General features: G+C 44.6%; 1 protein-coding gene across 2 annotated transcripts in view; it reads left to right on the forward strand.

Annotated features, from left to right (window-relative positions):
- Window positions 1-13,835, forward strand: part of LOC119164090 (venom metalloproteinase BumaMPs1) — a 30,793-nt gene extending 16,958 nt beyond the window's left edge. Inside the window, exons 6-14 of one of the 2 annotated variants that reach the window (XM_037416196.2) lie at window positions 1,779-1,903; window positions 3,528-3,599; window positions 3,686-3,816; window positions 5,188-5,249; window positions 5,691-5,799; window positions 7,969-8,109; window positions 9,922-10,075; window positions 10,517-10,648; window positions 13,777-13,835. In XM_037416196.2, coding sequence (XP_037272093.2) covers window positions 1,779-1,903; window positions 3,528-3,599; window positions 3,686-3,816; window positions 5,188-5,249; window positions 5,691-5,799; window positions 7,969-8,109; window positions 9,922-10,075; window positions 10,517-10,648; window positions 13,777-13,818 — 968 coding nt within the window. In that variant the 3' untranslated portion in view covers window positions 13,819-13,835. The remainder of the gene's footprint in view (window positions 1-1,778; window positions 1,904-3,527; window positions 3,600-3,685; window positions 3,817-5,187; window positions 5,250-5,690; window positions 5,800-7,968; window positions 8,110-9,921; window positions 10,076-10,516; window positions 10,649-13,776) is intronic. The other variant, XR_012885267.1, reaches the window with a different exon arrangement.
- Window positions 13,836-21,073: the final 7,238 nt, after the last annotated feature.

Genomic DNA, 21,073 nt, shown 5'->3' on the forward strand with positions numbered 1-21,073 from the left:
GCGACACTGCGAAAAGATCGGTTTGGTCATATTTTACTTGGGGCTGTTTCTCTGTGTCCGCACCTTGGGAGATAAGCTGTTCTGATGCATGAATGAGGACGGTTGGCCCTGGACTTGGCTGAGTATATTCGGAGTTCCGAAGCTCTATCCCGACCGTAGTGGGCGTGTGAGACGCGAGGTGTGCGTTGTGAGCGACGAAAGAGCGAAGTGATGTAAAACTAGGATTTTCACTCTTCGAGTAGTCATGACGTTGTTCGGTATTTTCTTCAAGCGTCAGCTGGTCTACCATGAGCAAGGCGTCCTTATAAGGCAAGGGGTGAGCGTTAGGAGCGCTTGAAGAACCGCGTGATGAACGCCCAGGTGGTGGACCACGTATGCCAGACGAAGAGTGAACGGCAGCAGATGGTGGGGCAACGTCTGGCGTCATATGCTGAAGCGATGACTTCGCAAATGCCGACTTTCGTGCAGAACGGAGCTGCGCTTTACGGTTGGGTTTTTCCCAATATACGTATGGCCTTCTGTAAGTAAACGCATGTGCCACTTCGTCTTGAGGCACTTGTCGATTCGCGCTGGACTTTCGAATGGTTGAGGACTGCTTAAGGAATTGAAGATAGTGTGCGGTTGTCTCTAGATGGTTGACATTGAGCAGGTCTTGGTCATAGTCGTTAAAACAGGTAATCATTTCCTCTTTGATTTTTTGTCATGACTCGTCGTTCTCGAATATGTGAATTGGGTAAAATTTAAATGCCTCACCGGTGACGTAGTCACTGAAGTTCGTAACCATCTCCCGTTCCGACCAAGATGCAGCGGTAGCGTGGAGATCGAACAGGTTGAACCAGTCCTGTACGGGTCCGTCGTCCGCTGATCTGGTGTACTTAGGGATATCGAGGTCAGCCGATGGTTCTGTCATGGTGCTGGTCGTTGTCCTCCTAGGCGATGATTCGGTAGTCAATGTACGGTCAGGGCGTCTTCTGGGGAACTGCGTCGATGATGAGTGACTGATGAAGGGGCAGGCAGGTCTCCATCCTGTCGACTCGTGTGACGCTACGATGAATTGGCGACGTGGCGTGGCTCATACGCCATGTTTATTCTATCTCTGACTTCTTCCTTCTCTGCCTCTACCAACGATCACTTCATGCGTTACATATATAATTTAAGTCAATATCTTCTAATTTAATTTTTCTGAGAATGCATAAGGTGGTATCTGTTTTTCCTGTGGGCAGTATGATGCAGCAGATGTAAAACATTTACTGTTGCATTAACATTTGAATAGTTTCGAAGCGCACATCACAGCAAATACCTTTTAGTTTTATACGAACGCATATGGTGGTATCTGAATTTTCTGCTTTTTTCTGTTCAGGAACGCTGTTTGAGATACGTAGTAATGAGTCGAATTTCACAGCCGAAATAATTTCACCAAAGTTTTTTTAACACTTTATAGTATCTTTCCTTTTATAGACTTAATCTACCCGTATCACAGACAGTGCATTTGCGCCGGTTTGAGCCAACGTTATTCTAACGGAATTGCAAAATGGGTCTCTTGTTTCAAAATGACTCAACTGGGACTCATTCGAAAGACCCGCCTTGCACTCGATGGCAAGTTAGAGCTGATTCAACTCACAGCAACTCAAGGTTGAGGTCTAATTGTTTGAAGGCAACAAATACGTGTAACAAGCGATGTTCAGATGAAGCTCCAAGGTTCTGTCTTTTCAGGCTAAGTGCTCCACTTCATGTTTGCGTGGCATACCAGAAGTGACTCACTTATGGCTCCGTTACAGAGACCCCAGTAGTGCCAAAAAATTTTACCGTCGAAATGATGATCTACACCGACTATTACCACACCATCCTTATGGAAGAAGCCACGCAAGATCGACTCGGCTATCTCATAGTGCTCGTGCTGGCGGTAAGTATTGACGTAGTTGTAAGTACTGTTAGCTTATTTTGTTAGTTGGGAAAGTCTGCTGGTGAATTGTTATGTGCACTGGTAGCGAGGTAACGAAGAAGTCAAGTGCACGTAAGTGCTTTCGCTAAGTGACCTTTGGTCCGCAAGTTGAAAACCATCCGACTACTTACACCTTATAGGGCCACTACTGCAAAACATGATCAATCTGCTGATACTATCGCCTATAGCAGAGGTCGGCATCATTTTGAGGCGCAAGTCCAAAATTCACGGAGCCGGCACAACAGCGGACCACGTGACAAATATAGAGCGGGAGAGGAAAATCAGACGAAGGCAATATTCAACAAATTAGGCTAGCAATTAAGCTTGTTTTTACCACATGTATTACAAGGTTCCAATCTAACTAAGGTTACGAGCGTAAACCTCATTTAGGTCAAAACTGTTATCTGGGCCTTCAGTAAAGAAGTGGTATGGATAGAACCGGCGACCTTGACGTCATGCCCAGGGCCACGTAATACTGCCTCACACGTCGCATGTGGTCCGCGGGTCATGAATGGCCGACCCCTGGCCAATGGTGATCCAATAAACTGTGGAGATGTTTAATAGAGGGCCCTGTCCTCACTTCGTGCTTCACGCCGATGTCTTGCAGTCTCGTGTCTCGAATTGGCGTCGCGAAGGTCTCACGTTTGACACGCGCAAGCCGAGCAAGTGGCTTGTTTTGAACGCCAGCGCTTGCTTGCCCGTGCACGCCTGAGTCACGGAAGGGTTGATTTGTATGTCCGAGTCGCAGTGTAGTCTGAGCCAGCAAGGCAACGATGAAGCACCAGCCAGCGTCGGGAGATACACGCATGCATATCTACGGAGGAGAGACACGGAGGCATCGTGAAATGGTAACACCACGAGTTAAGATTATAACGTGATGTCGTTATGCGGAGCCGCGCGCATCGCCCTCTCAATCGCTAACCCGGCTTTGGTTCTCGCAGCATGTCTCAACGAATCATGCCTGCTTTATAGCTTGTATTGCTAGTAGCAGACATGGCGGTACGGCTTCCTGACCTAACGAGCTGCTCATAGACACCACGATTCCTCTTCATAGCAAGAGTTTCCACTGCGCACCACCACAGAGACTAAGAGGGTGCTGCGGGTCAGGTAAGTAGGTCACAGAAACCGTGGTTGCATCACAAATAAAGGTAAAGTAACACAGTAACGTTCCGTTCTATTGTCACGCACGTTTCTTCTTTTCACTCTTGTTGTATTCAGTTTATGCCAACAAAAACTATCAGCAACGTTCAGCGCAAACCACGGCTGGAGCTTCATCGTTGTCGTAGATCATTGTGTCAAGATTAGGCGCACAACACGGCTATCAAAGATCTTTATGGAACTAACGTGGTCACTAGCGCTGAAGCTGGAATATTCGACGGCACATGTGTGAATGTCAGCTCCCTTCACCGCCTGTTAATTGATCGACGGCCGATGTTCTGTTCCCTGCTATCAGAACCAGTGTGCATCGTTTTAATCTGACTTTTCGCTTACCAGCCATTCGTCCTGCCAAATAAACAGTTTCATTTTGGACAAGCCGTCGCTGCCTTCGTCAGCTTCACTATTCTGTGACACTGTTTCGTTACAGGTCAGCCTTCGCATGCAGCAGCTGACCCCTCCTGGTTCCATAGCTATTACAGCCATTCAAAGCAGCTGGACTGTAAGTAGGCTAAACTGTAAGCAGCTGGATTGTAACCGAATTTTATAGCAGGAGCTGCTAGCTAACCAGACACCCCTTTTTTCCAGCCGAACGAAACCTACGTGAAGTTGCACAGAGAAGACGAATTGCTAGGCACGGAAACCTTGAAAACCATGGCAAAGATCGCCAACCAAAGCCATTACGAACAGCTGGCTGATGTGGTGTTCTTGCTTACTGGGTAAGTATGACTTCTTTTTACGTCACCGAAACATAGCTAAATGTTCTTCCCACTGGCCACTTGATATTTTTGTACTGTTTAAAACCGGCGTATAACAGCTTTCGCTTACCTCGCAGTTAATGCTTTGTTCGCAGGGAATTGGCGAAGCGTCCAGAATTTAGTGGCAGTATTTTGCCTCCTAAAGCTAGCACTTTATGTGTAGTTATTCCTTAAAGACTTGACTATTTGATTTGGCTGTATTTTCTTTACAAATTAACAAATTTTGACTAGATTTGCAGCAGAGTATTCAGCAAGCACGAAACTTTGATTGTTCTTTTTATGTACAACGCCTATAAATATGCTAGAGAAATTGCAAACATCACTGCCGAGCCATTTAAGACTCTTCCCGTCAAAATGTCGCAGCAAGTTCGGTCATGCATAAGCCAAAAGGGTGCTCATTTTCAGCACATTCAGTAGACTAAGTGAACTTAAACCTAAGTAACGTTCACAAAGCTTACCTATTCACTTTTTGCGTGGCGCACTACAATGACATGCTTTTAGCGTTTATTGGCGCAAGCCTATCCCACCTTGTAGAGCAATTCACGGTTCCGGTTATTTTTCGCTTATTTTTTTTTCGGCTTTGCGCATGAGAAAACGAAAAAAACAATATTTTTATCCTCTTAACGTTTCGATGCAAGCCATATTAAAGTGTTGATTTCTGTGTGGAACAATGGAACAATGGAACAATGGAACATGTCAGTTCTAAGCAAATTGCCCTTAATTTAGCCCATGACAATTCAAATGCTCAGCAATTGAAAAACAATTGTCACATGAAATCACTGCGCTCGCAACAGCATTTCTTCTCAGTTTTACATTAATTTATAATGAATACATCTCGTTGTTATAACATGTGGTTATGTCAGTCAGTTGGGCTATGTACACTTTATATTATATGATACATTACTTATTATGTTATGGCCGTATTTGCAACGAGTTAAAGATATAGTGTAACCATATGTAACAGGCAACCTCAATGAAACGTTTCGTTCCCATTCCAATATTACATGTGTTTCTTTACAGAGTGCTTACAAAGCCCATATATTTTATATACATTTCTATGAGAATATAACGTAAAACATGAAATTGTTACAACGATATATGCAGTTTTTCAGCAGGGATACGTATATTGCTTCTTGGAATAATTAGATAACAACTACAGTGGAATGAGAAACCGCGTCAGGAAAAGACAAAATACAGAGCACAAACAAGCACAATAGCCATGCCAGTCCGCAAAATTCCCTGTGCATTGAAACATATTGAAACAAGAAAGCACTTGTAGTCCTTTTTTTTTCTCACTCACTCAGTGCAGCGGTTTTTTTTTTTTGCTTTCAGGAGAACCTTAGTGCAGTACACGAAGTCTGCTAACACTACAGAAATCGATCCCGAAAACGCAGGTAAGGAGAGTTGTCATTCTGCTGTACGCAACAACCAATTCAACCACCAGTTGACCACTCACTCCCACGCTTATGAACGGGTACAACAATTTGCACAATATTACGAACGTTTACTTTATTTCGGGTTGATCTTCACGTAATGCGTATGAAAGCACATGAAAAAAATACGTGCAAGCTCGAGAGCACGTGACAATCTACAATTTTAATTTCGTCATTGCTACATATGAACGCAGTCTTAACGATGGCGTTTTACTGTTTCGACCAATCCAGTGTGTGTGTGTGTGCGTGCGTGTGTGTGTGCGTGCGTGCGTGCGTGCGTGCGTGCGTGTGTGTGTGTGTGTGTGTGTGTGTGTGTGTGTGTGTGTGTGTGTGTGTGTGTGTTCGGACAGAATTTCCACGTTCTTCGATGTTTATTGCAATTTTTACGCTGTGGACACACAGGATTGGCGTACACCGGATCAGCCTGCAGATACCTGAAAGTCGGCGTTGCAGTGGACTACCCGGGATACTTCATGGCAGTCAACATCCTTACCCACGAATTATCACATACGTGAGTCTGTGTAGCAAGAGAGAGAGATAAAGATGCAAAGAAAGGCAGGGAGGTTAACCAGACGCACATCCGGTTTGCTACCCTGCACTGGGGAAGGGATGAAGGGGAGAAAAGAGGTTGCAGAGAGATGAGAAGGTACACACAATCACGAGCACACTCGGGGAGCACACACAGTGTACAGGCGGTCGCTCAGGTTTGTTGACTTTAAGTAAAGTAGCAGTGCTTTAGTCGCTTTCTGCGCAACTGAGGCAGATGCCCAAGGTCCTAGTATCTTCTGCACACAAAATGGTCCGGGGTCAAGTTGATTCAAAACCATCCGGAGCTGGAATCGCTGTGTATCGTAGCAAGCGCAGCTGCACAGGACGTGTTCGATGGTCTCTTCAGCTCCGCAGTAGTCGCATGTAGGAGTGTCTGCCATACCAATGCGAAAGGAGTACGCCTTTGTAAATGCAACACCCAACCAAAGGCGGCATAACAGTGTCACATTGGAGCGGGAAAGTTATGATGGTAGCTTTAGCTTGAGCGAAGGATCCAGTTCATAAAATTGACACGTTCGGAAGCTGGTAGACGACCAGAACGTGCGTGTGAGATCTCGAGCCAGCAGGTAAAGTTGTCTTGCTGCATCATTCCTTGATAGAGGAATTGGAACTAAACGGGTTCCTTCATGGGCTAAGCGGGCTGCATCATCGGCTAATTGATTTCCGGTAATACCGATATGTCCAGGCAGCCATTGATATATAATATCATGCCCTCGTGCTAGAGCTTCATGATGGCAATGTCTTATTTCTTGTACCAATTGGTCATGACTCCTCCTACGCATGGCAGACTGCAAACTCTGAAGCGCTGCCTTCGAATCACAGAATATGACCCATTTTCCTGGACGTTCTTGAACGAGATATTGTAAAGCAGCCCTTATAGCAGCAAGCTCTGATGCCGTAGATGTAGTCATATGCGACAACCTAAACTTGATTGTCATTGCTGCAGCCGGAATTACAGCGGCACCTAATGAGCTGCTGGACGAGACGGACCCATCAGTGTATATCTGCGTTTGGTCTAAGTACAACTCATGTAATAATGGCAGTTTTGCTTGCTTCAATGCTACTCTGGAGTGATTGCTTTTCTTTTTGATTCCCGGAATTTCTAGACGTACTTGCGGCTGGTCGAGGCACCACAAAGGACATACCATTCTCGCAGCTGGCGTATATCCCGATGGAATGCTGTTTAGGTGCTTGGATATGACGTCTGAAAACGTAGCACGTGGTCTTCCGGAGGGTAGAAGGGCCAAGTGGTGGTCGGGGACACGGCTAGCATGTCGAATGTGCGCCCTGAGGCAATCCACAACTCTATATGTCCTGACCGGATGGTCTTTGGCAAGCATGACTGCGGCATAAGTAGAAGCGCATCGGGGCAGTCCTAGGCAGATACGCAGTCCCTGACCCTGCAAACTCTCCAATGAATGAGTATTGGATTTGCAAGTGTTAGTCAGTACCGGCAAGCTGTAGCACAATAGACCCAGAAATAGGGCCATGTACAGCTGTAGCATCAAGGCCACAGAAGTTCCCCATGATTTCCCGCACATGAATTTCATTATATGCACAATAGATAGCAGTCTCTTCTTCAAGTACACACAATGCGGGCTCAACGAAAGACTTCTGTCGATTAGAAAGACTTCTGTCGAAAGACTTCTGCCGTGTAGCAAGAGCAGTTGTAGATGCGAAGCACTTCGTAGCGAATATGAGAAACTTTTACCATATCTATCTATCTATCTATCTATCTATCTATCTATCTATCTATCTATCTATCTATCTATCTATCTATCTATCTATCTATAGACCTTTAAAAATGCTGTTAATATGAGCATGAACACGATAAATAAAGAAAGGAAAATCTCGATGCATCAACGGCAACTCCGCAGCTTCACATGCTCATGTCAGCCAACAACCGATGACTTCGCGTATATCGCTCTGTAATGACGCTGTATTGTGGGTATATTGCATCATTCGTAAAAAGATGGGGGAGCGATTTCTAGCTGTCTTGCACGAATTAATGAAAGTAAACCTGTACTTCTCATGGTGGAGCTCGTATTCGTTGTAACACTGTTTCCTTCCTTATCGTGCCTTAGGCGAGTATCGATGAATTGTACAGCTACTCAACATGTTCCTCCCTCAGGTTGAACGCCAGCCATGATGGTCAGAAAGACGCAAAAAATTGCTCAAAAGAACACGAGAACTTGATGGACACACATCTCGGAGGGAAAAAGAACTTCATTTACTCGTCGTGCAGCAAGAGATCAATTCGCAAGTTCTTGATGTGAGTTCTCATAGTTTATGTTAAGTGAAGCGCGGTTGCTCGTTGCTATAGTTCATTTAAAAAGAAATGTATACATCTAAATACTGCGAAGTTTTATTGTTTGTTTGTTCAACGGTAATAAAAACAATTTTGTTGAAGTACTTTCGTTATTGATAGGAGATGATCAATAAGCAGCCGAGAATACACGACCTTTCTGCAGCGCCAAGTTTTTTTTTTAATATTGCTGTGCAGAGCAATTTAGGTACGTTGCGTGTGATAGTCCACCCATGCGACCAATGGAGAGAGGGAATTTTTTTTTCTTTCAGAATTCTATTCTTTACCAAGACAGAGAGGGGGAAGGGGAGGAGGATAAGCAAAGCTTGGCATACTAGGCACTTCACGGATAAATCACCGTGCATGTAAACTTCTATTCTTTCCTGTACTCCCAAGCCATTTTTCGTAGAGAGAGCTACGTGCCCTATTCTCACCGTTTCGCTGTGGCTGGTGGCCGCACCACGAACGGAGCCGTTGCCTAGCAACCCCCACAGCTGGCAGTGCAGCTCGGCATGCAATCTGGGATGATATCAAAGAAGCCGGGGAAACCGCGCTGGAACCAAGAGGAAGAGCCGGCGTCGCATCTTATATACAAGGGGTGGCTTGGTAGGACTCGCCGGCAGATATCAAAAGTGAGTCGGAGAGAGTGAAAAAGGCCCGGTTTCGTCGTTGGAACGAAGCCAAAAGGAGGCAGCAAGCCCAGGAGACGGAGGAAGAACAAGCCTCTTACATTGAGAAGCGCAACTGTACAGAGAACTAAGCTAAACAATAATGGGAACCATACAACTCGCTGCGCACACCTAGGCATAACTGTGTTTCGCCACAGCCTTTTAGGGGCGAAGCTCCTCAGGTTGTGGGTCTGTACACCGTCTGATAATGTATGTAGCCACCGGTGGCACATACCCGAAAGAGTGGTCCTTAAAATGTCTGCTTGATGGCAGCACTTCTGTATGATGAATACATGATGATAATATGTGAGAAGGCTGTACTTGGAGTGTTCAATAGATAGACAGACGAACGGACGGATGAACATACATATATACGGACGGACGGATGGATGGACTGACGCACGCCAGACAGACAGAGGGTGGATGCACGCACGCACGGACGGACGGACGGACGGAAGGATGGATGGAGGGACAGACAGACAAAGGGACGGCCGCGCGAGCAGGCACAAGGACAGACGGATGGACAGGCGGAAGAACGGACGGACGCATGGAGGGACGCACGGATGGACGAACGCATGGACAGACACATGGATGGCTGGAAGCAAGAACGAATGGGCGAACGAAAGCATGGACGGACTGACGAACGCTTCGCCCCACCAATCATCATTTACTCCGTGGATATGCTGTAATTTTTTTTTGTTCCCCGGTGTATTACGTCGTATATGCGCTGTTCGGTTGAAATGCCTTCATATTTGCGATAAAACAATAGATGCCCGGAACATTTTTTACCCTACTCTCCGTGTGAATGGTTGGCGGTTTTGGCCACAAAAATCTTTTCCCTAAGTTGCCCGTTATTTTTCTTAGGCATGACTACATTCTATACATGCTTGTCTTACGATAGGCAGACGTTACGTATAAGTTTATTTTAAAAACTTAGTCGTAATTTTGCAATTTTACAAGCAAGTACCTTAGGCTATGCTGTTGTCCCTTCAGTATTGCTGTTTTTGTTTTTGTTTTTGAAGATTTTTCTTACCATAATTTATTTGTAAAATTTGCAATGTCATGCGTTTCTAATCCTATTACTACCGAAAATGTCTTTTATTTATTGTAGGTCTAATAACGGATCATGCTTGAGGCACAAAATAAACGAAGGCTACGTGTTTGAAGTTCCCTATACATACTTACTGAAGAAAGCGCCTTTCGTGGACGGCATCGGTTATTGCCAAAGATTTTTTCCCGACTACAGTGAAGTCAAATACGTTGAGGTAAATTTACTTTATGTTGTCTTCGCTAACTCCAAGATGTGTCCTACAATATCGTTCTTACCTTAGGATGCTTTTTTTTTTTTGCACCATCACCTATCATCCAGTTTGTTATGATTGGGTGGTGGTTTGGATGGCTGCGTGGATCCTGATGAGCCACCAAGCAGCATAACTATTTATGTTGAAAAGCTTGCATTGTCTCTGCAAGCTTTATCAGCATAAATAGCTATGATACCAGCTCCAGCATGAACCAGTATACACGCCAAATTCTTGAGGTGTTCTTAATATCCTCTAAATTCACATATACCTTTTAACTTAAACAAGCACGCATATTTTAATTGTGAGCTTGGGATGCACGCTGGGGATGCACGTATCCTTTTTGCTAAGTAACCACATCTGGAGCAGGATATTTTTTAATATTGCCGCTCTTTTTTTTTCTTGCAGTCACAACATCCTGGAAATGGGTGCCGTTTTAGGTGCAAGTTCGGAAATACGGTCAATGAACTGCAAGACGCAAAGTTAATTGTGCCGAACGGAACGCCTTGTGTCAGTTCTCTAGGACGAAAGACAAAAAAGGTACGGCTCTTCGTTTTCGTAAACTCGCATTTCTCTTTGCTCTCTCTGCACGAAATAGTAAACCAATTGTTGTTTTAACTATTTCCGCGATTCTCTATTGACATTAGGTGAGGCAAGTATGTAGTTACAGCCACAAGAGTGCGCAGCATTTCCTTTCAGGGGAACAATTTTTACCGCAGTGATTCTTCCTCCCCTCTGCACCCCTTTGTTATTCGAGTCCAAAACACAACGCACTTCACGGTGTGTAAAAAAGATGAAAATGATGTTCTTCTCACCATGACGCGCGCAGGGTTCCTCTTCACGTAGGCGTGGCATTTGTCGGGATATAACCCCCCCCCCCCCCCCCCAACCCGAAAAAAAATTACACCTGCCCCCCCTGTTTCCCTCCCAAGAGCAAGCATAGTCAAAGCACAGCGCATGTGTTCCCAGCCTTCCTGCCCCCCAGAAGGAACTCGCTTGTCGTGGTTGTGGTTGCCCCCTCCCCCCAAGTAAAACATTCCAGGTGCCACCCTTGTCTTCACAGGGGACGAAGGTTCATCGCAGTGCCCGCCCCTCTCTATTAAGGCAATGTATGGGGTAAATTTTGCACCCTCCCCCTTGGGTAATTATAATAGCCCCCCCCCCTTTCACCTGGGGTGCCCGCCTATGCTTTTGACACTGACCGACCTGCCTTAAGTCTCTAGCTTTCTAGCAGCAAAGATGGGAGGCCAACAATTCTGTGGATGTGGTGTCGATGGTCTTCTGTCGCTACTATCACCCAGAACCAGCGGGGTCATCATCCTCATAGCCCTGCTCTTTAGACAATTATAAAGTAGGTCACGCTGAGTAACGGTATGCGGCAGGCTTTGCGCCTCCCTTCCCTTCCCGCCTTGGGAGATAGGGGAGCACCGTCCTGCCTTCCCCTCAATCATGGGCTTGTGAGCGACAAGCAGTTTCTAATATGGCAGTGTGATTCAATTACGAGGTCGCTCGTTTTTTGCACGCTGCGCCGTTTTATTGCGAGGGCTTTCGTGCGGACTACTTAAACGGGAAGACGACACGCCACTGGACTAGCATGTGAATGCTGATTGAAACTGCCCTTGAATATTTGTATCACTTTCTACATTCAATAATCATGTGGCATGGAATACATAGGACAAACGGGCAGATGCCTGCCTCAATGACCGGACAAGAGAGCTCGCGGCATCTTCATAAAGGAGTCCTTCTGGGCATCTCTCCTTCTTCAACAGCCACTGCAAACGCACGGTCAAACTGTGACGATATCAAGATTTTAGCAACAAGCAAATACAGCCTAATGCGCAAAATTTTAAAAGTCATGGCTATGTACGAAAGTGGAGAATCATGCGTCAGCACACCTTCCTTAGTATACTCACAGAAAAAGGGGAAAAAAAGATTCATGTGCAGAAACAGCCTAGAGATCAGCAAGCATTGGATTCGCTACCAAATTCTGTAAATATACGCAAGAAAGCCATCAACAAAGGTTAATTTGCTAAGGCGATAGTTATAGCGCGAGAACAGAACGACGACAATGAGACAAAGAGGACACGAGCGCTCGTGTCCTTCTTGTCTCATTGTCGTCGTTCTCTTCTCGCTCTATAGCTATCGTCATGTCATACCAACTAGCCCAAACTGCCACATTTGTAAGTTGAAATGAAATGAACAGATTTTATTTCTGGAGAGAATACAGAAAAACGAAGCGAAGCTAAAGGCCATTCGGCCTGACGTGGCTTTGCTACGTGAAAAAAGTTCAGCAAACAGTGCTACACTGAATAATAATTATCACAATACAAGGAGCAGCATAATAACAGAAACACAGAAATAGCATAAAAGCAAAAATAGGTGACAGATAAGTACAAAACATAGGCTGCATAAACACACAGAATCAGACATCGAGGCTCTTTTCATTGCATATCCAAAAAACACATACATATTGATATATTCATATAATACACTCACATATTAATACATACATCTGCTATGTACGTACATGCTACTGTATGTACACGCGTTTTGTACCTAAAGGTGAGAGTATATGTGGAACCTAGCGAGAAGTTTATTGGAAAGATGATGTTTACTATACTCAATTAATGAGGAGATGTTTTATGTGATATTTGAATTGCGTTAATTTGCTAGTCCAGCGACGTGCAGTCTCTCCTTTCCTCGTCGTCCTAGTATTCAGGTGGTACCCTCCTCGCTATGTGCAGCCAACGAGTTCAGGCAAGCGATGTTCGAAGTTATTCATTTCATTGTTGAACTGTTCTTCCTGTGGTTGTTCTACTGAAAGTGAACAATATAAGCGCGATTCCAACGGTCGTAGTCACACTTTCACGATACGCCTGCAAACAACACTGGCCGTCTCACTTCCGCTGAGACAATAAAAAGAAACAAAGGGAAAGAAAGCAAGCAAGCAAGCAAGAAAGAAAGAAAGAAAGAAAGAAAGAAAGAAGGAAAGAAAGAAAGAAAGAAAGAAAGAAAGAAGAAAAGAAAGAAGGAAAGAAAGAAGGAAAGAAAGAAGGAAAGAAGGAAAGAAAGAAGGATAGAAGGAAAGAAAGAAGGAAAGAAGGAAAGAAAGAAGGAAAGAAAGAAAGAGAGAGAAAAGCAAATAAAGATAAGGAACGAAAAAGAGGAAGAATGCATGAAGGAGAGGAAGAAATGATAAGAGAGAGGAAGAAAAAAGAGGAAAGTAGTAAGCGAAGCAAACAGACGCAAAGCATTGCTAGCCTTTATTTTCTGGTAGGGTAGTGCCCCTGAAAATATTGTCTTATAATAACGCACGTAATAAGTGTGAAGTCATTTCAATTCGTACGAAAAGTTTTGGTAGCTTTCGTAAATGAGCAGTGTTGTGTACATGCTATGCAAAACGCTTTGAGCACACAACCATAGGCGGCACTGAAAGGACGACATAATTTTCCTTCGCAGAATATGTAGTTGATGTTTCTTTAATAATGAATTTTCATCAATATTTCTTCGGATTGAATAACATAGGTGTCTTTTTTTCTTGTTCTGCAACTGCGAGTAATGTGATTGCACAGGTATACTTTCCAGCTCAATATGTCTTTTCTTAATAATTAATTTATAACAGAAAAAACACTTCGTTGTGCAACTAATTTTCTTTATCTTTTTTTCAGGTTTGTCACAATGGCTTTTGCGTGCCAAAAAGGAAAAAATAAATAATTTGCCAAAATCACGTTGTGTTGTTTAATTACAAGCCTAGACCTTCCCGGACCTCCGTTCATCATCTCAGGCGCTTACACCCAGAGATAAATTCAGACGATACCTGCGAACTATGCCGCTGGCCTCGCGCCGTTCTTGAGCACATTTTCTAAGAGTGCGCTGTTATTGGCAAAGAAAATGCAGTCTACCCAGAGGAAGCTGCGGCACGGTGGACGGCTGCACTACGCAGCTCCAACCTCCAGCATCAAACAGTGGATCATCCAGCAAGCCCATCGTGAAGTGGTGAGAAAAGGGACTCTTCGGTTCTCCTCGGGGGCGGCCTGGGCACAGATCACCAATTTTCCGGAGGTTTTTCATTAAAATTGTCACTACCACCACCTTACACCTTTTGGACACGGGTGACCGGCAGAGTTGGAATTTGAGACCTCTGTGTTTATCACTGCGTCTATCACGGTGTAGTTTTACTCTGTAAAAGTGGATGACCAGCAGATCATTGTAGCAGAGGGCACAGAAGGGGCAGAGATGCATTTTCGTAAAAGGTAAGTGATTGCACGTAATTATCACGAAAACTACAAAAAGGTACAGAAAGTTTTTTTTTTTTTTCTGAAGCCCCGTTGCGGTGGTATAGTGGCTAAGGTACTCGGCTGCTGACCAGCAGGTCCCGGGATCACATACCGGCTGCGGCGGCTGCATTTTTGATGGAGGGGAAAATGTTGTAGGCCCGTGTGCTCAGATTTGGGTGCACGTTAAAAAACTCCAGGTGGTCGAAATTTCCGGAGTCCTCCACTGCGGCGTCTCTCATAATCATATCGAAGTTTTGGGACGTTAAAACTTCACGTATTCATAGTTTTTTTTTCTGAATGTAGCATGTGCTCCTTAAAATTTTTCATTTAAGCTGCCTGCGTTTGTTCTCCGCATGCTTTCTTTTTTTTTCGGGACGCTTCAGTGGACCACAGGGAGTATTTAGTTACTTCGGCACATATGTTCATGATCGAGGATAACTTCGTTTTTTGTTTCTTTATTGTGGAGCACATTAGGGAGCTGAAATCTGTTCTATGCTGTCGTGTGCAGTCATCGTCGTATGCTGCTGTGGCTTTGTGTTACGCAGGTGAAACCACATAAAGCATAGCCATCCTCAGCTCGAGTTCTCACAAAAAGAAGTATTTTTCGTCTTGCCTTTTTGTTGCAGTATAAGTCTTTTTCTTCGGGTGGACTTCCTTAATGATGATAGTTGTAAAAAATAAAAACAGAAAAAATTTATAAAGAAAGGGAGGAAGCCGAAAATAATTAGAAACAAAGAACACCACGCTCTACACTTCTTTTATGCCAGACACCACTGTAATGCAAGCTGCCATAAGTTTTTCTTTTTCTTTGGTGAAACAGTTGTGAGTAGAGGCTTGTCCAAAACCTGTGGTACATATCCGCGCTAGGAACGACGCGCTGGTAACTATTCCTTTTGCCTCGGCGTGTACAGATTTGCTGTGAAAACGTGAAAAGGAATTGGAAGACAGAGGGGCGAAAAAGGTTGGGTTGTTATCAAACATTTGGTGCTATGGAGATACAATACTTATACGAACTACGAGTGGGTTAACATTCTACGGTGACGGTGGAAGATGCTGACAAAGGTTTGTCCGTGCTCATATACGTTGTCGTAGAAGGCCGTAAAATAACGCTACTTTAAGCTACACATAATGACCTTGGCCTTTTTGGTAATTTTAATCCCGGCTGCGGTGGCTGCATTTCTGATGGAGGCGGAAATGTTATAGGCCCGTGCGCTCATATTTGGGTGCACGTTAAAGCATTCCAGGTGGTCAAAATTTGCGAAGCCCTCCACAATGGCGTCTCTCATAATCATATGGTGGTTTTGGGACGTTAAACCCCACCTATCAATCAATCAATTCCTGGTAATTTTACAAATTGTATATCTAACGAGATCAACATGACTAAGAGATATTCTGACATTAGTTAGCATTTAAGACAGCTGCAGTTTTTCTCGTGAGTATTACTCTTCTGAATGTCACAAGTCCAGAGAAGAGAATTGCAGATTGCCAACAATGCATAAGGCAATTAAGCACTTGTGGTCATTAGGTAAACGCGTCATTAGAATGGCGACAGCTCTGGCGTATGCATTCCTGCTGCATTTAAAAGAACATTGTTAAAACTAAATGAACGTGTACAATGCGCATCCGTTTTTCTTGTATAACTAACAGACAACTACACTGAACTTCAGAGCGTCGCCGAACATTGAAAGCTTAAGCCGTAATCCCATTTGAGGCATAAGGTGCCCGTTGATTATAATTAAGAAGACACTAAGTTTCAGCCTATTTCATCGGTTTATCATTAGCAGGCACTCCAATGTAAAGCAGTGCATATTCTTGCGCTAGGCCCGCAGTATCTACTCGTATATAAGCAGTGCTTTATGGCCGATTACCACTGAACTGCACTGCATCTTTTTAGGTGAGTAATTTTATAGGAAGTAAAGCGGTATTTCACAGCACACCAGCTTACGGTCGGCATCAACAACACAATTTCTTTCTTGAATATTGGGGAAAACCTCATATGAAGTTATACGTGTAAGCCGACACAAAAAAAAAACTCTGGTGATGACTAAAGGTGGTCCAAAATATTAAAACTTTGTGACTCTGCAGCCAACCTCGAAAAGTACCGTGGCTGTGACATCATCTTCAAAAAGAGCGGTAACATCATTTTCGAAATTTAACTCTGTTAGCAAATGTCTTGAAACTTCCCTGAAGAGTGGGGGAATCTGGCAGTTGAAAGTTTCCACAAGTGCACAAAAGTGATCCATATATAGGCCTAAAATTCATCCGGGTCACCGTGCGGGCCTCATCACAGTTGCGGCACCCTCCACGTTTTGTTCAAGGCCACAGAACTTTCGCCAAAGCACTTGGCTCCACCTCCTAGCACTTGCATTAATACAATTCGCAGTGATGAAATCCTTGGCGACACATGGTCCTCCGTACGGGTATTCCCCGCTACCCATTAAAACTCGTAATTATTATCCTGTCACAATATTTATAAAAATCGGGTGTTTTTTCTCTGCTCCAAAACCAGCTTACTTCTATTTATGAGCGCGTGCTAAACCTGTTAGTTTTTATTAATATTGGTTCTCACAACAAAAACAAGGTCTTCAATGTACACTTTTCTTCATACATCGAATACCGATTGTGGCGGCTGCATTTTCAATGGAGGCGAAAACTTTTCAGGCCCGCGTGCTTAGGTTTAGGTACACGTTAAAAAACCCCAGGTGGTCGGAATATCTGAAGCCCTCCACTACGGCGTCTTTCACATTGATGTCCTGGTTTCGGAAAGCTGAATCCCAGATATTGTTACCGTTCAACACTCATAAAATGTCACAATCCTACGTAATACCGAGCTCGACTATCTCTTTTCATCCTTCGCTAATCTTATTTTAGTGACGTCATATTTCAGGAAACCACCTCATAGAGAATTGAAGTAAAGAGTAAGAGGTGCTCTAAACACTAATACCTGGCACTTGCGTTCCAAAGTCACAATTTTACTGTGAGGGACGCTGGAGATGTCATCAATTACTCGTTTTTAATTGGCCTATAGCAATTAGAAAATTAGTAAAAATGAAAGTTGACGAAAGAAGACACCTTCAGGGGGAAATCAAGCCTGTAACATTTCAGTTCCAATGCTTGGACATGTAAAGGCTTCTTCAAATTATTCTTTACATTGTCAACAAGGTAACTGCGTGTCAATGTTCCCGGAATGAGCAGTTTTGTACCAGCATTGGAATGAAGAAACGCTTCGGACGATAGATGCATGGCATACCCATAATAGTTTTTGCGCATGCGTGAGCTAACCGTCGATTAGCTTGGATAAAGACAAAATCAAATACCCCAGGTCATGAGATCAAATCTCGGCTGCGGTGGCAGCATTTCCGAAGGAGGCGAAAATGCTGTAGGCCCGTGTGCTCAGATTTGGGTGTACGCTGAAGAACCCCAAGCGGTCGAAATTTCCAGAGCCCTCCACTACAAAGTCTCTGATAATCATATGGTGGTTTTGGGATGTTAAACCCCACATAGCAACAAAATCAAGTACCTTAACAATTGCCTTTCAAGCAGAACCCTCCCACCTGGCACCTTACTGATAGGTTCGCATATTGCATGGGCATTGTTATGCAGAGGCATGGTCCTCGTTCAGGAGCGCTTCTTCCCACGAGAAAGAGCGCAGTTGTGGTGAACTCTCCCCCCTCCCAGCGCCACCATTCACGCATAGAGCTGCAAGCCAGTTTCGGGGAAGGCTTTGCCTCCTCCGCCCAACTATCGTGCAGTTCTGGGGAAAGCTGCGCCTCCTCCTCCAAGCACCGGGTACTGGTGTCAGAGAAAAGACCACAACGTTATTTTAGGTCGTGCGGGTCGGATGTTTGAGGATTTCGCCCAGCTGACGTCGCAGTGCTGGCTGGCATTGTACGAACTATAACATGCTGTAGTAAACGGTGTTTTCTTCAAAACGATTGCTTCCATATTTCGCCCTTGGGCGAAGGCTTCGGCTACGTCCACTCGGCTGCTCGCCGCTCTTGGCTACAGCTACCATCGCAACACAGCGAATTCCTAACAGTAGTGGTAGCAATGGAATGCTATCCAACCCGAATTCATAACAGCATGCTCAGATACGTTATCGTGCCCTCATTCTTTTGCGTCCTAGTGCGCACCTTCGATTAGGCATTTGCGATGTCCTGGCGTCCTGGTGTCTGTTTCTGCATGTCCCGTCTTTCTAGAGTGAGTACCTACCAACCAGCTCACCTCTTTGGTATTTTAATGATAAAATAATGGTTGCTCTAGTGGGAATGCGAGGTATAATATCACAATATCAACGCAGATACCTTTTCGTCATACTGCGCGCCATTCGTCGATGATGAACCTATCTGCTCTGAAACAACCAGCCAGCCCACCAGGTGGTCAGGATTCAAGACCTCGGCGTCCCTACGTAGAAGACTTAGGTCGTGTCACTCAAGCTCGTGGTTTTCAATAGTTCATACCTTTTATTGTGGTTCCTTATACCCAAAGACTGTCACCTAATGGAGATCTCACAAAAAAGCTGATGTTAGGTTTTTTTCTCTTCCGGGCCTACGAGACTTACCAAATAGATCAGGGCTTCAATGGCCATTTTCGTGAGCATGCGCACAACGCCAGAAACAAGACAGGGTGGTGGCTCACCATTTACTGCGATAAATCTGATTATAAACCTCAATTCAAAGCTGTATACTGTCATTCGAAACAAACAAAGATGGAAAGTCTTGCCGCATTTTTCAAGTTCAGAATATGTCATGTTTCAAACACAAATGCAACAGTATTACATCTCTTTATGAACAAACGTATTGCATGTTTCACTGGTACGACACATACTAGTTAAAACGGAACGTGTGTTATAACACACGTGTAAAGAAGTCACGCTTCCCGCCATCAAAGAGCTCCTAAACCACAGGGGGTTCGAAAGGGAGACAGTAATTTATTTCCCTCCTTGACTCCTTCCTGTGACTGCTATCTTCTCATCGTAACTTACTTCTTGAGGATACACATTGAATGTCAGCACTGAGCAATGAGTCAGTAAGTATTTGGCGAATTTCGACCGTGTACTGCAATCGCCGCTTGCGCAGTCGCAAACGCAAAAAAAAAAAACCGAAGTGGAATCAGTTATAGCGCACTATAGCAATACGAGGCAAGGTAAATCAAGTACGAAACTTGGCGGCGAATCAGATTTGGGGACCATTCAGAACATATACTTGTCGTATATGGACATTTCAACAGCTTATTTCATCCTGACGACACCTGAACGATCAGCAGGCGTCACGGAGTGTGCCGCAACGTGAGAAGATAATAACGCGCTCGTTTTTTTTTTTTTTTTACACGTGCTTTAGAAGCATTTCAACTGTCCGCTTCGATGGAACTGTGGCTAGGGTCCTTGGCTACTGACCAGAAGGTCGCGGGTACGATCCCGGCCATGGCGGTCGAATTCAATGGAGGCGAAATGAGAGAGGTCCATGTGCACATGTGCTGTGTGATGTCAGTGCCCGTAAAAGAATACCAGATGGGTAAAATTTCCGGAGCCTTCCACTATGACATCTCTCGAAATCAGATCGTGGTTGGCGACGTGAAAGCCCAGGTATTATAATTATAATGAGGAAAGATTTAACTGTTGTTCGCGCTTCATCTGCTTATCTGCGTCCCATTTCGTCTCCCTACTTTCGGGTGCAGCAATCTTTTTCCAACTACACGAACCTGCAGCCCATACTTTTGTTCTGTCTGGGTGTAAAAGTCGCAGAAAAGCTAGTTTAAAACTTAACTTAGATGGAACATGGTATATCATAGGAGACACGGGTCATAAAACAGTATATTTGACATTAGTCATATCACCGTTAATCAAGAAGCAGCAAACCACTGACGTTGACGTGCGTATTCTACAAAGGGTACCCATAGCTTAAAATTGCTTTTTTTGGCGGCAGTGGCAGCAGCGATAAACACAGCGTCTCAATCCGTCCTTACTATATTTCAAGTTTTTCAACATTTCCTGCATGATTTTTTTCGAAATACAACGCTACGCAGCCCCAACTGTTGTATGGACAGTGTCACTTTTTTTTAAAGCAACACGTGAGCGCGTAGCCTGCACGCTCCAGTGGCTGCTCTCAGTACGTTCTAGCGAGAACAACTACGCCCCTTTTCGGGTCATCCATAGTTGCGAGCAATACAACCAGTCATTGGTAATAATATGCAACTTGCGGCAAGATTGCAACCATCCTCCCCATCAAGGTGATTATGCAAGGGGTCGGGTGCGGCCTCTTCTGTAATCCCTTTGATGGGGTTCTCATTCTTGCCTTGGCTTCCATATCGCCAGCGCTCGCCACTAGATTACGTTAAAGGAGTCTGTGGCTGCTCTCGTTTGAACACTCTGCAAGCAGCCACCGGAGTGTGCATGCCATGCACTCACGTGTTCACGTTCATATAAATTTCATACTTCACCAAAGAGAACACAGGAGTGAGTGGTCGACGCTCTACCGCGACTTCCTACCACACAGAACGCGCGTTTGCTTTTGGCGGCACCGCCTGTTATCAGAACGAAGCGGGTGTGTTACAGCAGCGCTTGTCGTACGGCCATGACTCGTTATTTTAAACGCGGAGCATTTTTTTTTTAGTTGCACCATGGCACTCGTTGTCGGTGTCCACACCCCCACTGCGCATGCTCGGCTCCCCTCCCACTCTCCCATACGTT

The sequence above is a fragment of the Rhipicephalus microplus genome, chromosome 8 (genome assembly GCF_043290135.1).
Source record: "Rhipicephalus microplus isolate Deutch F79 chromosome 8, USDA_Rmic, whole genome shotgun sequence".
NCBI classification, from domain to species: Eukaryota; Metazoa; Arthropoda; class Arachnida; order Ixodida; family Ixodidae; genus Rhipicephalus; species Rhipicephalus microplus.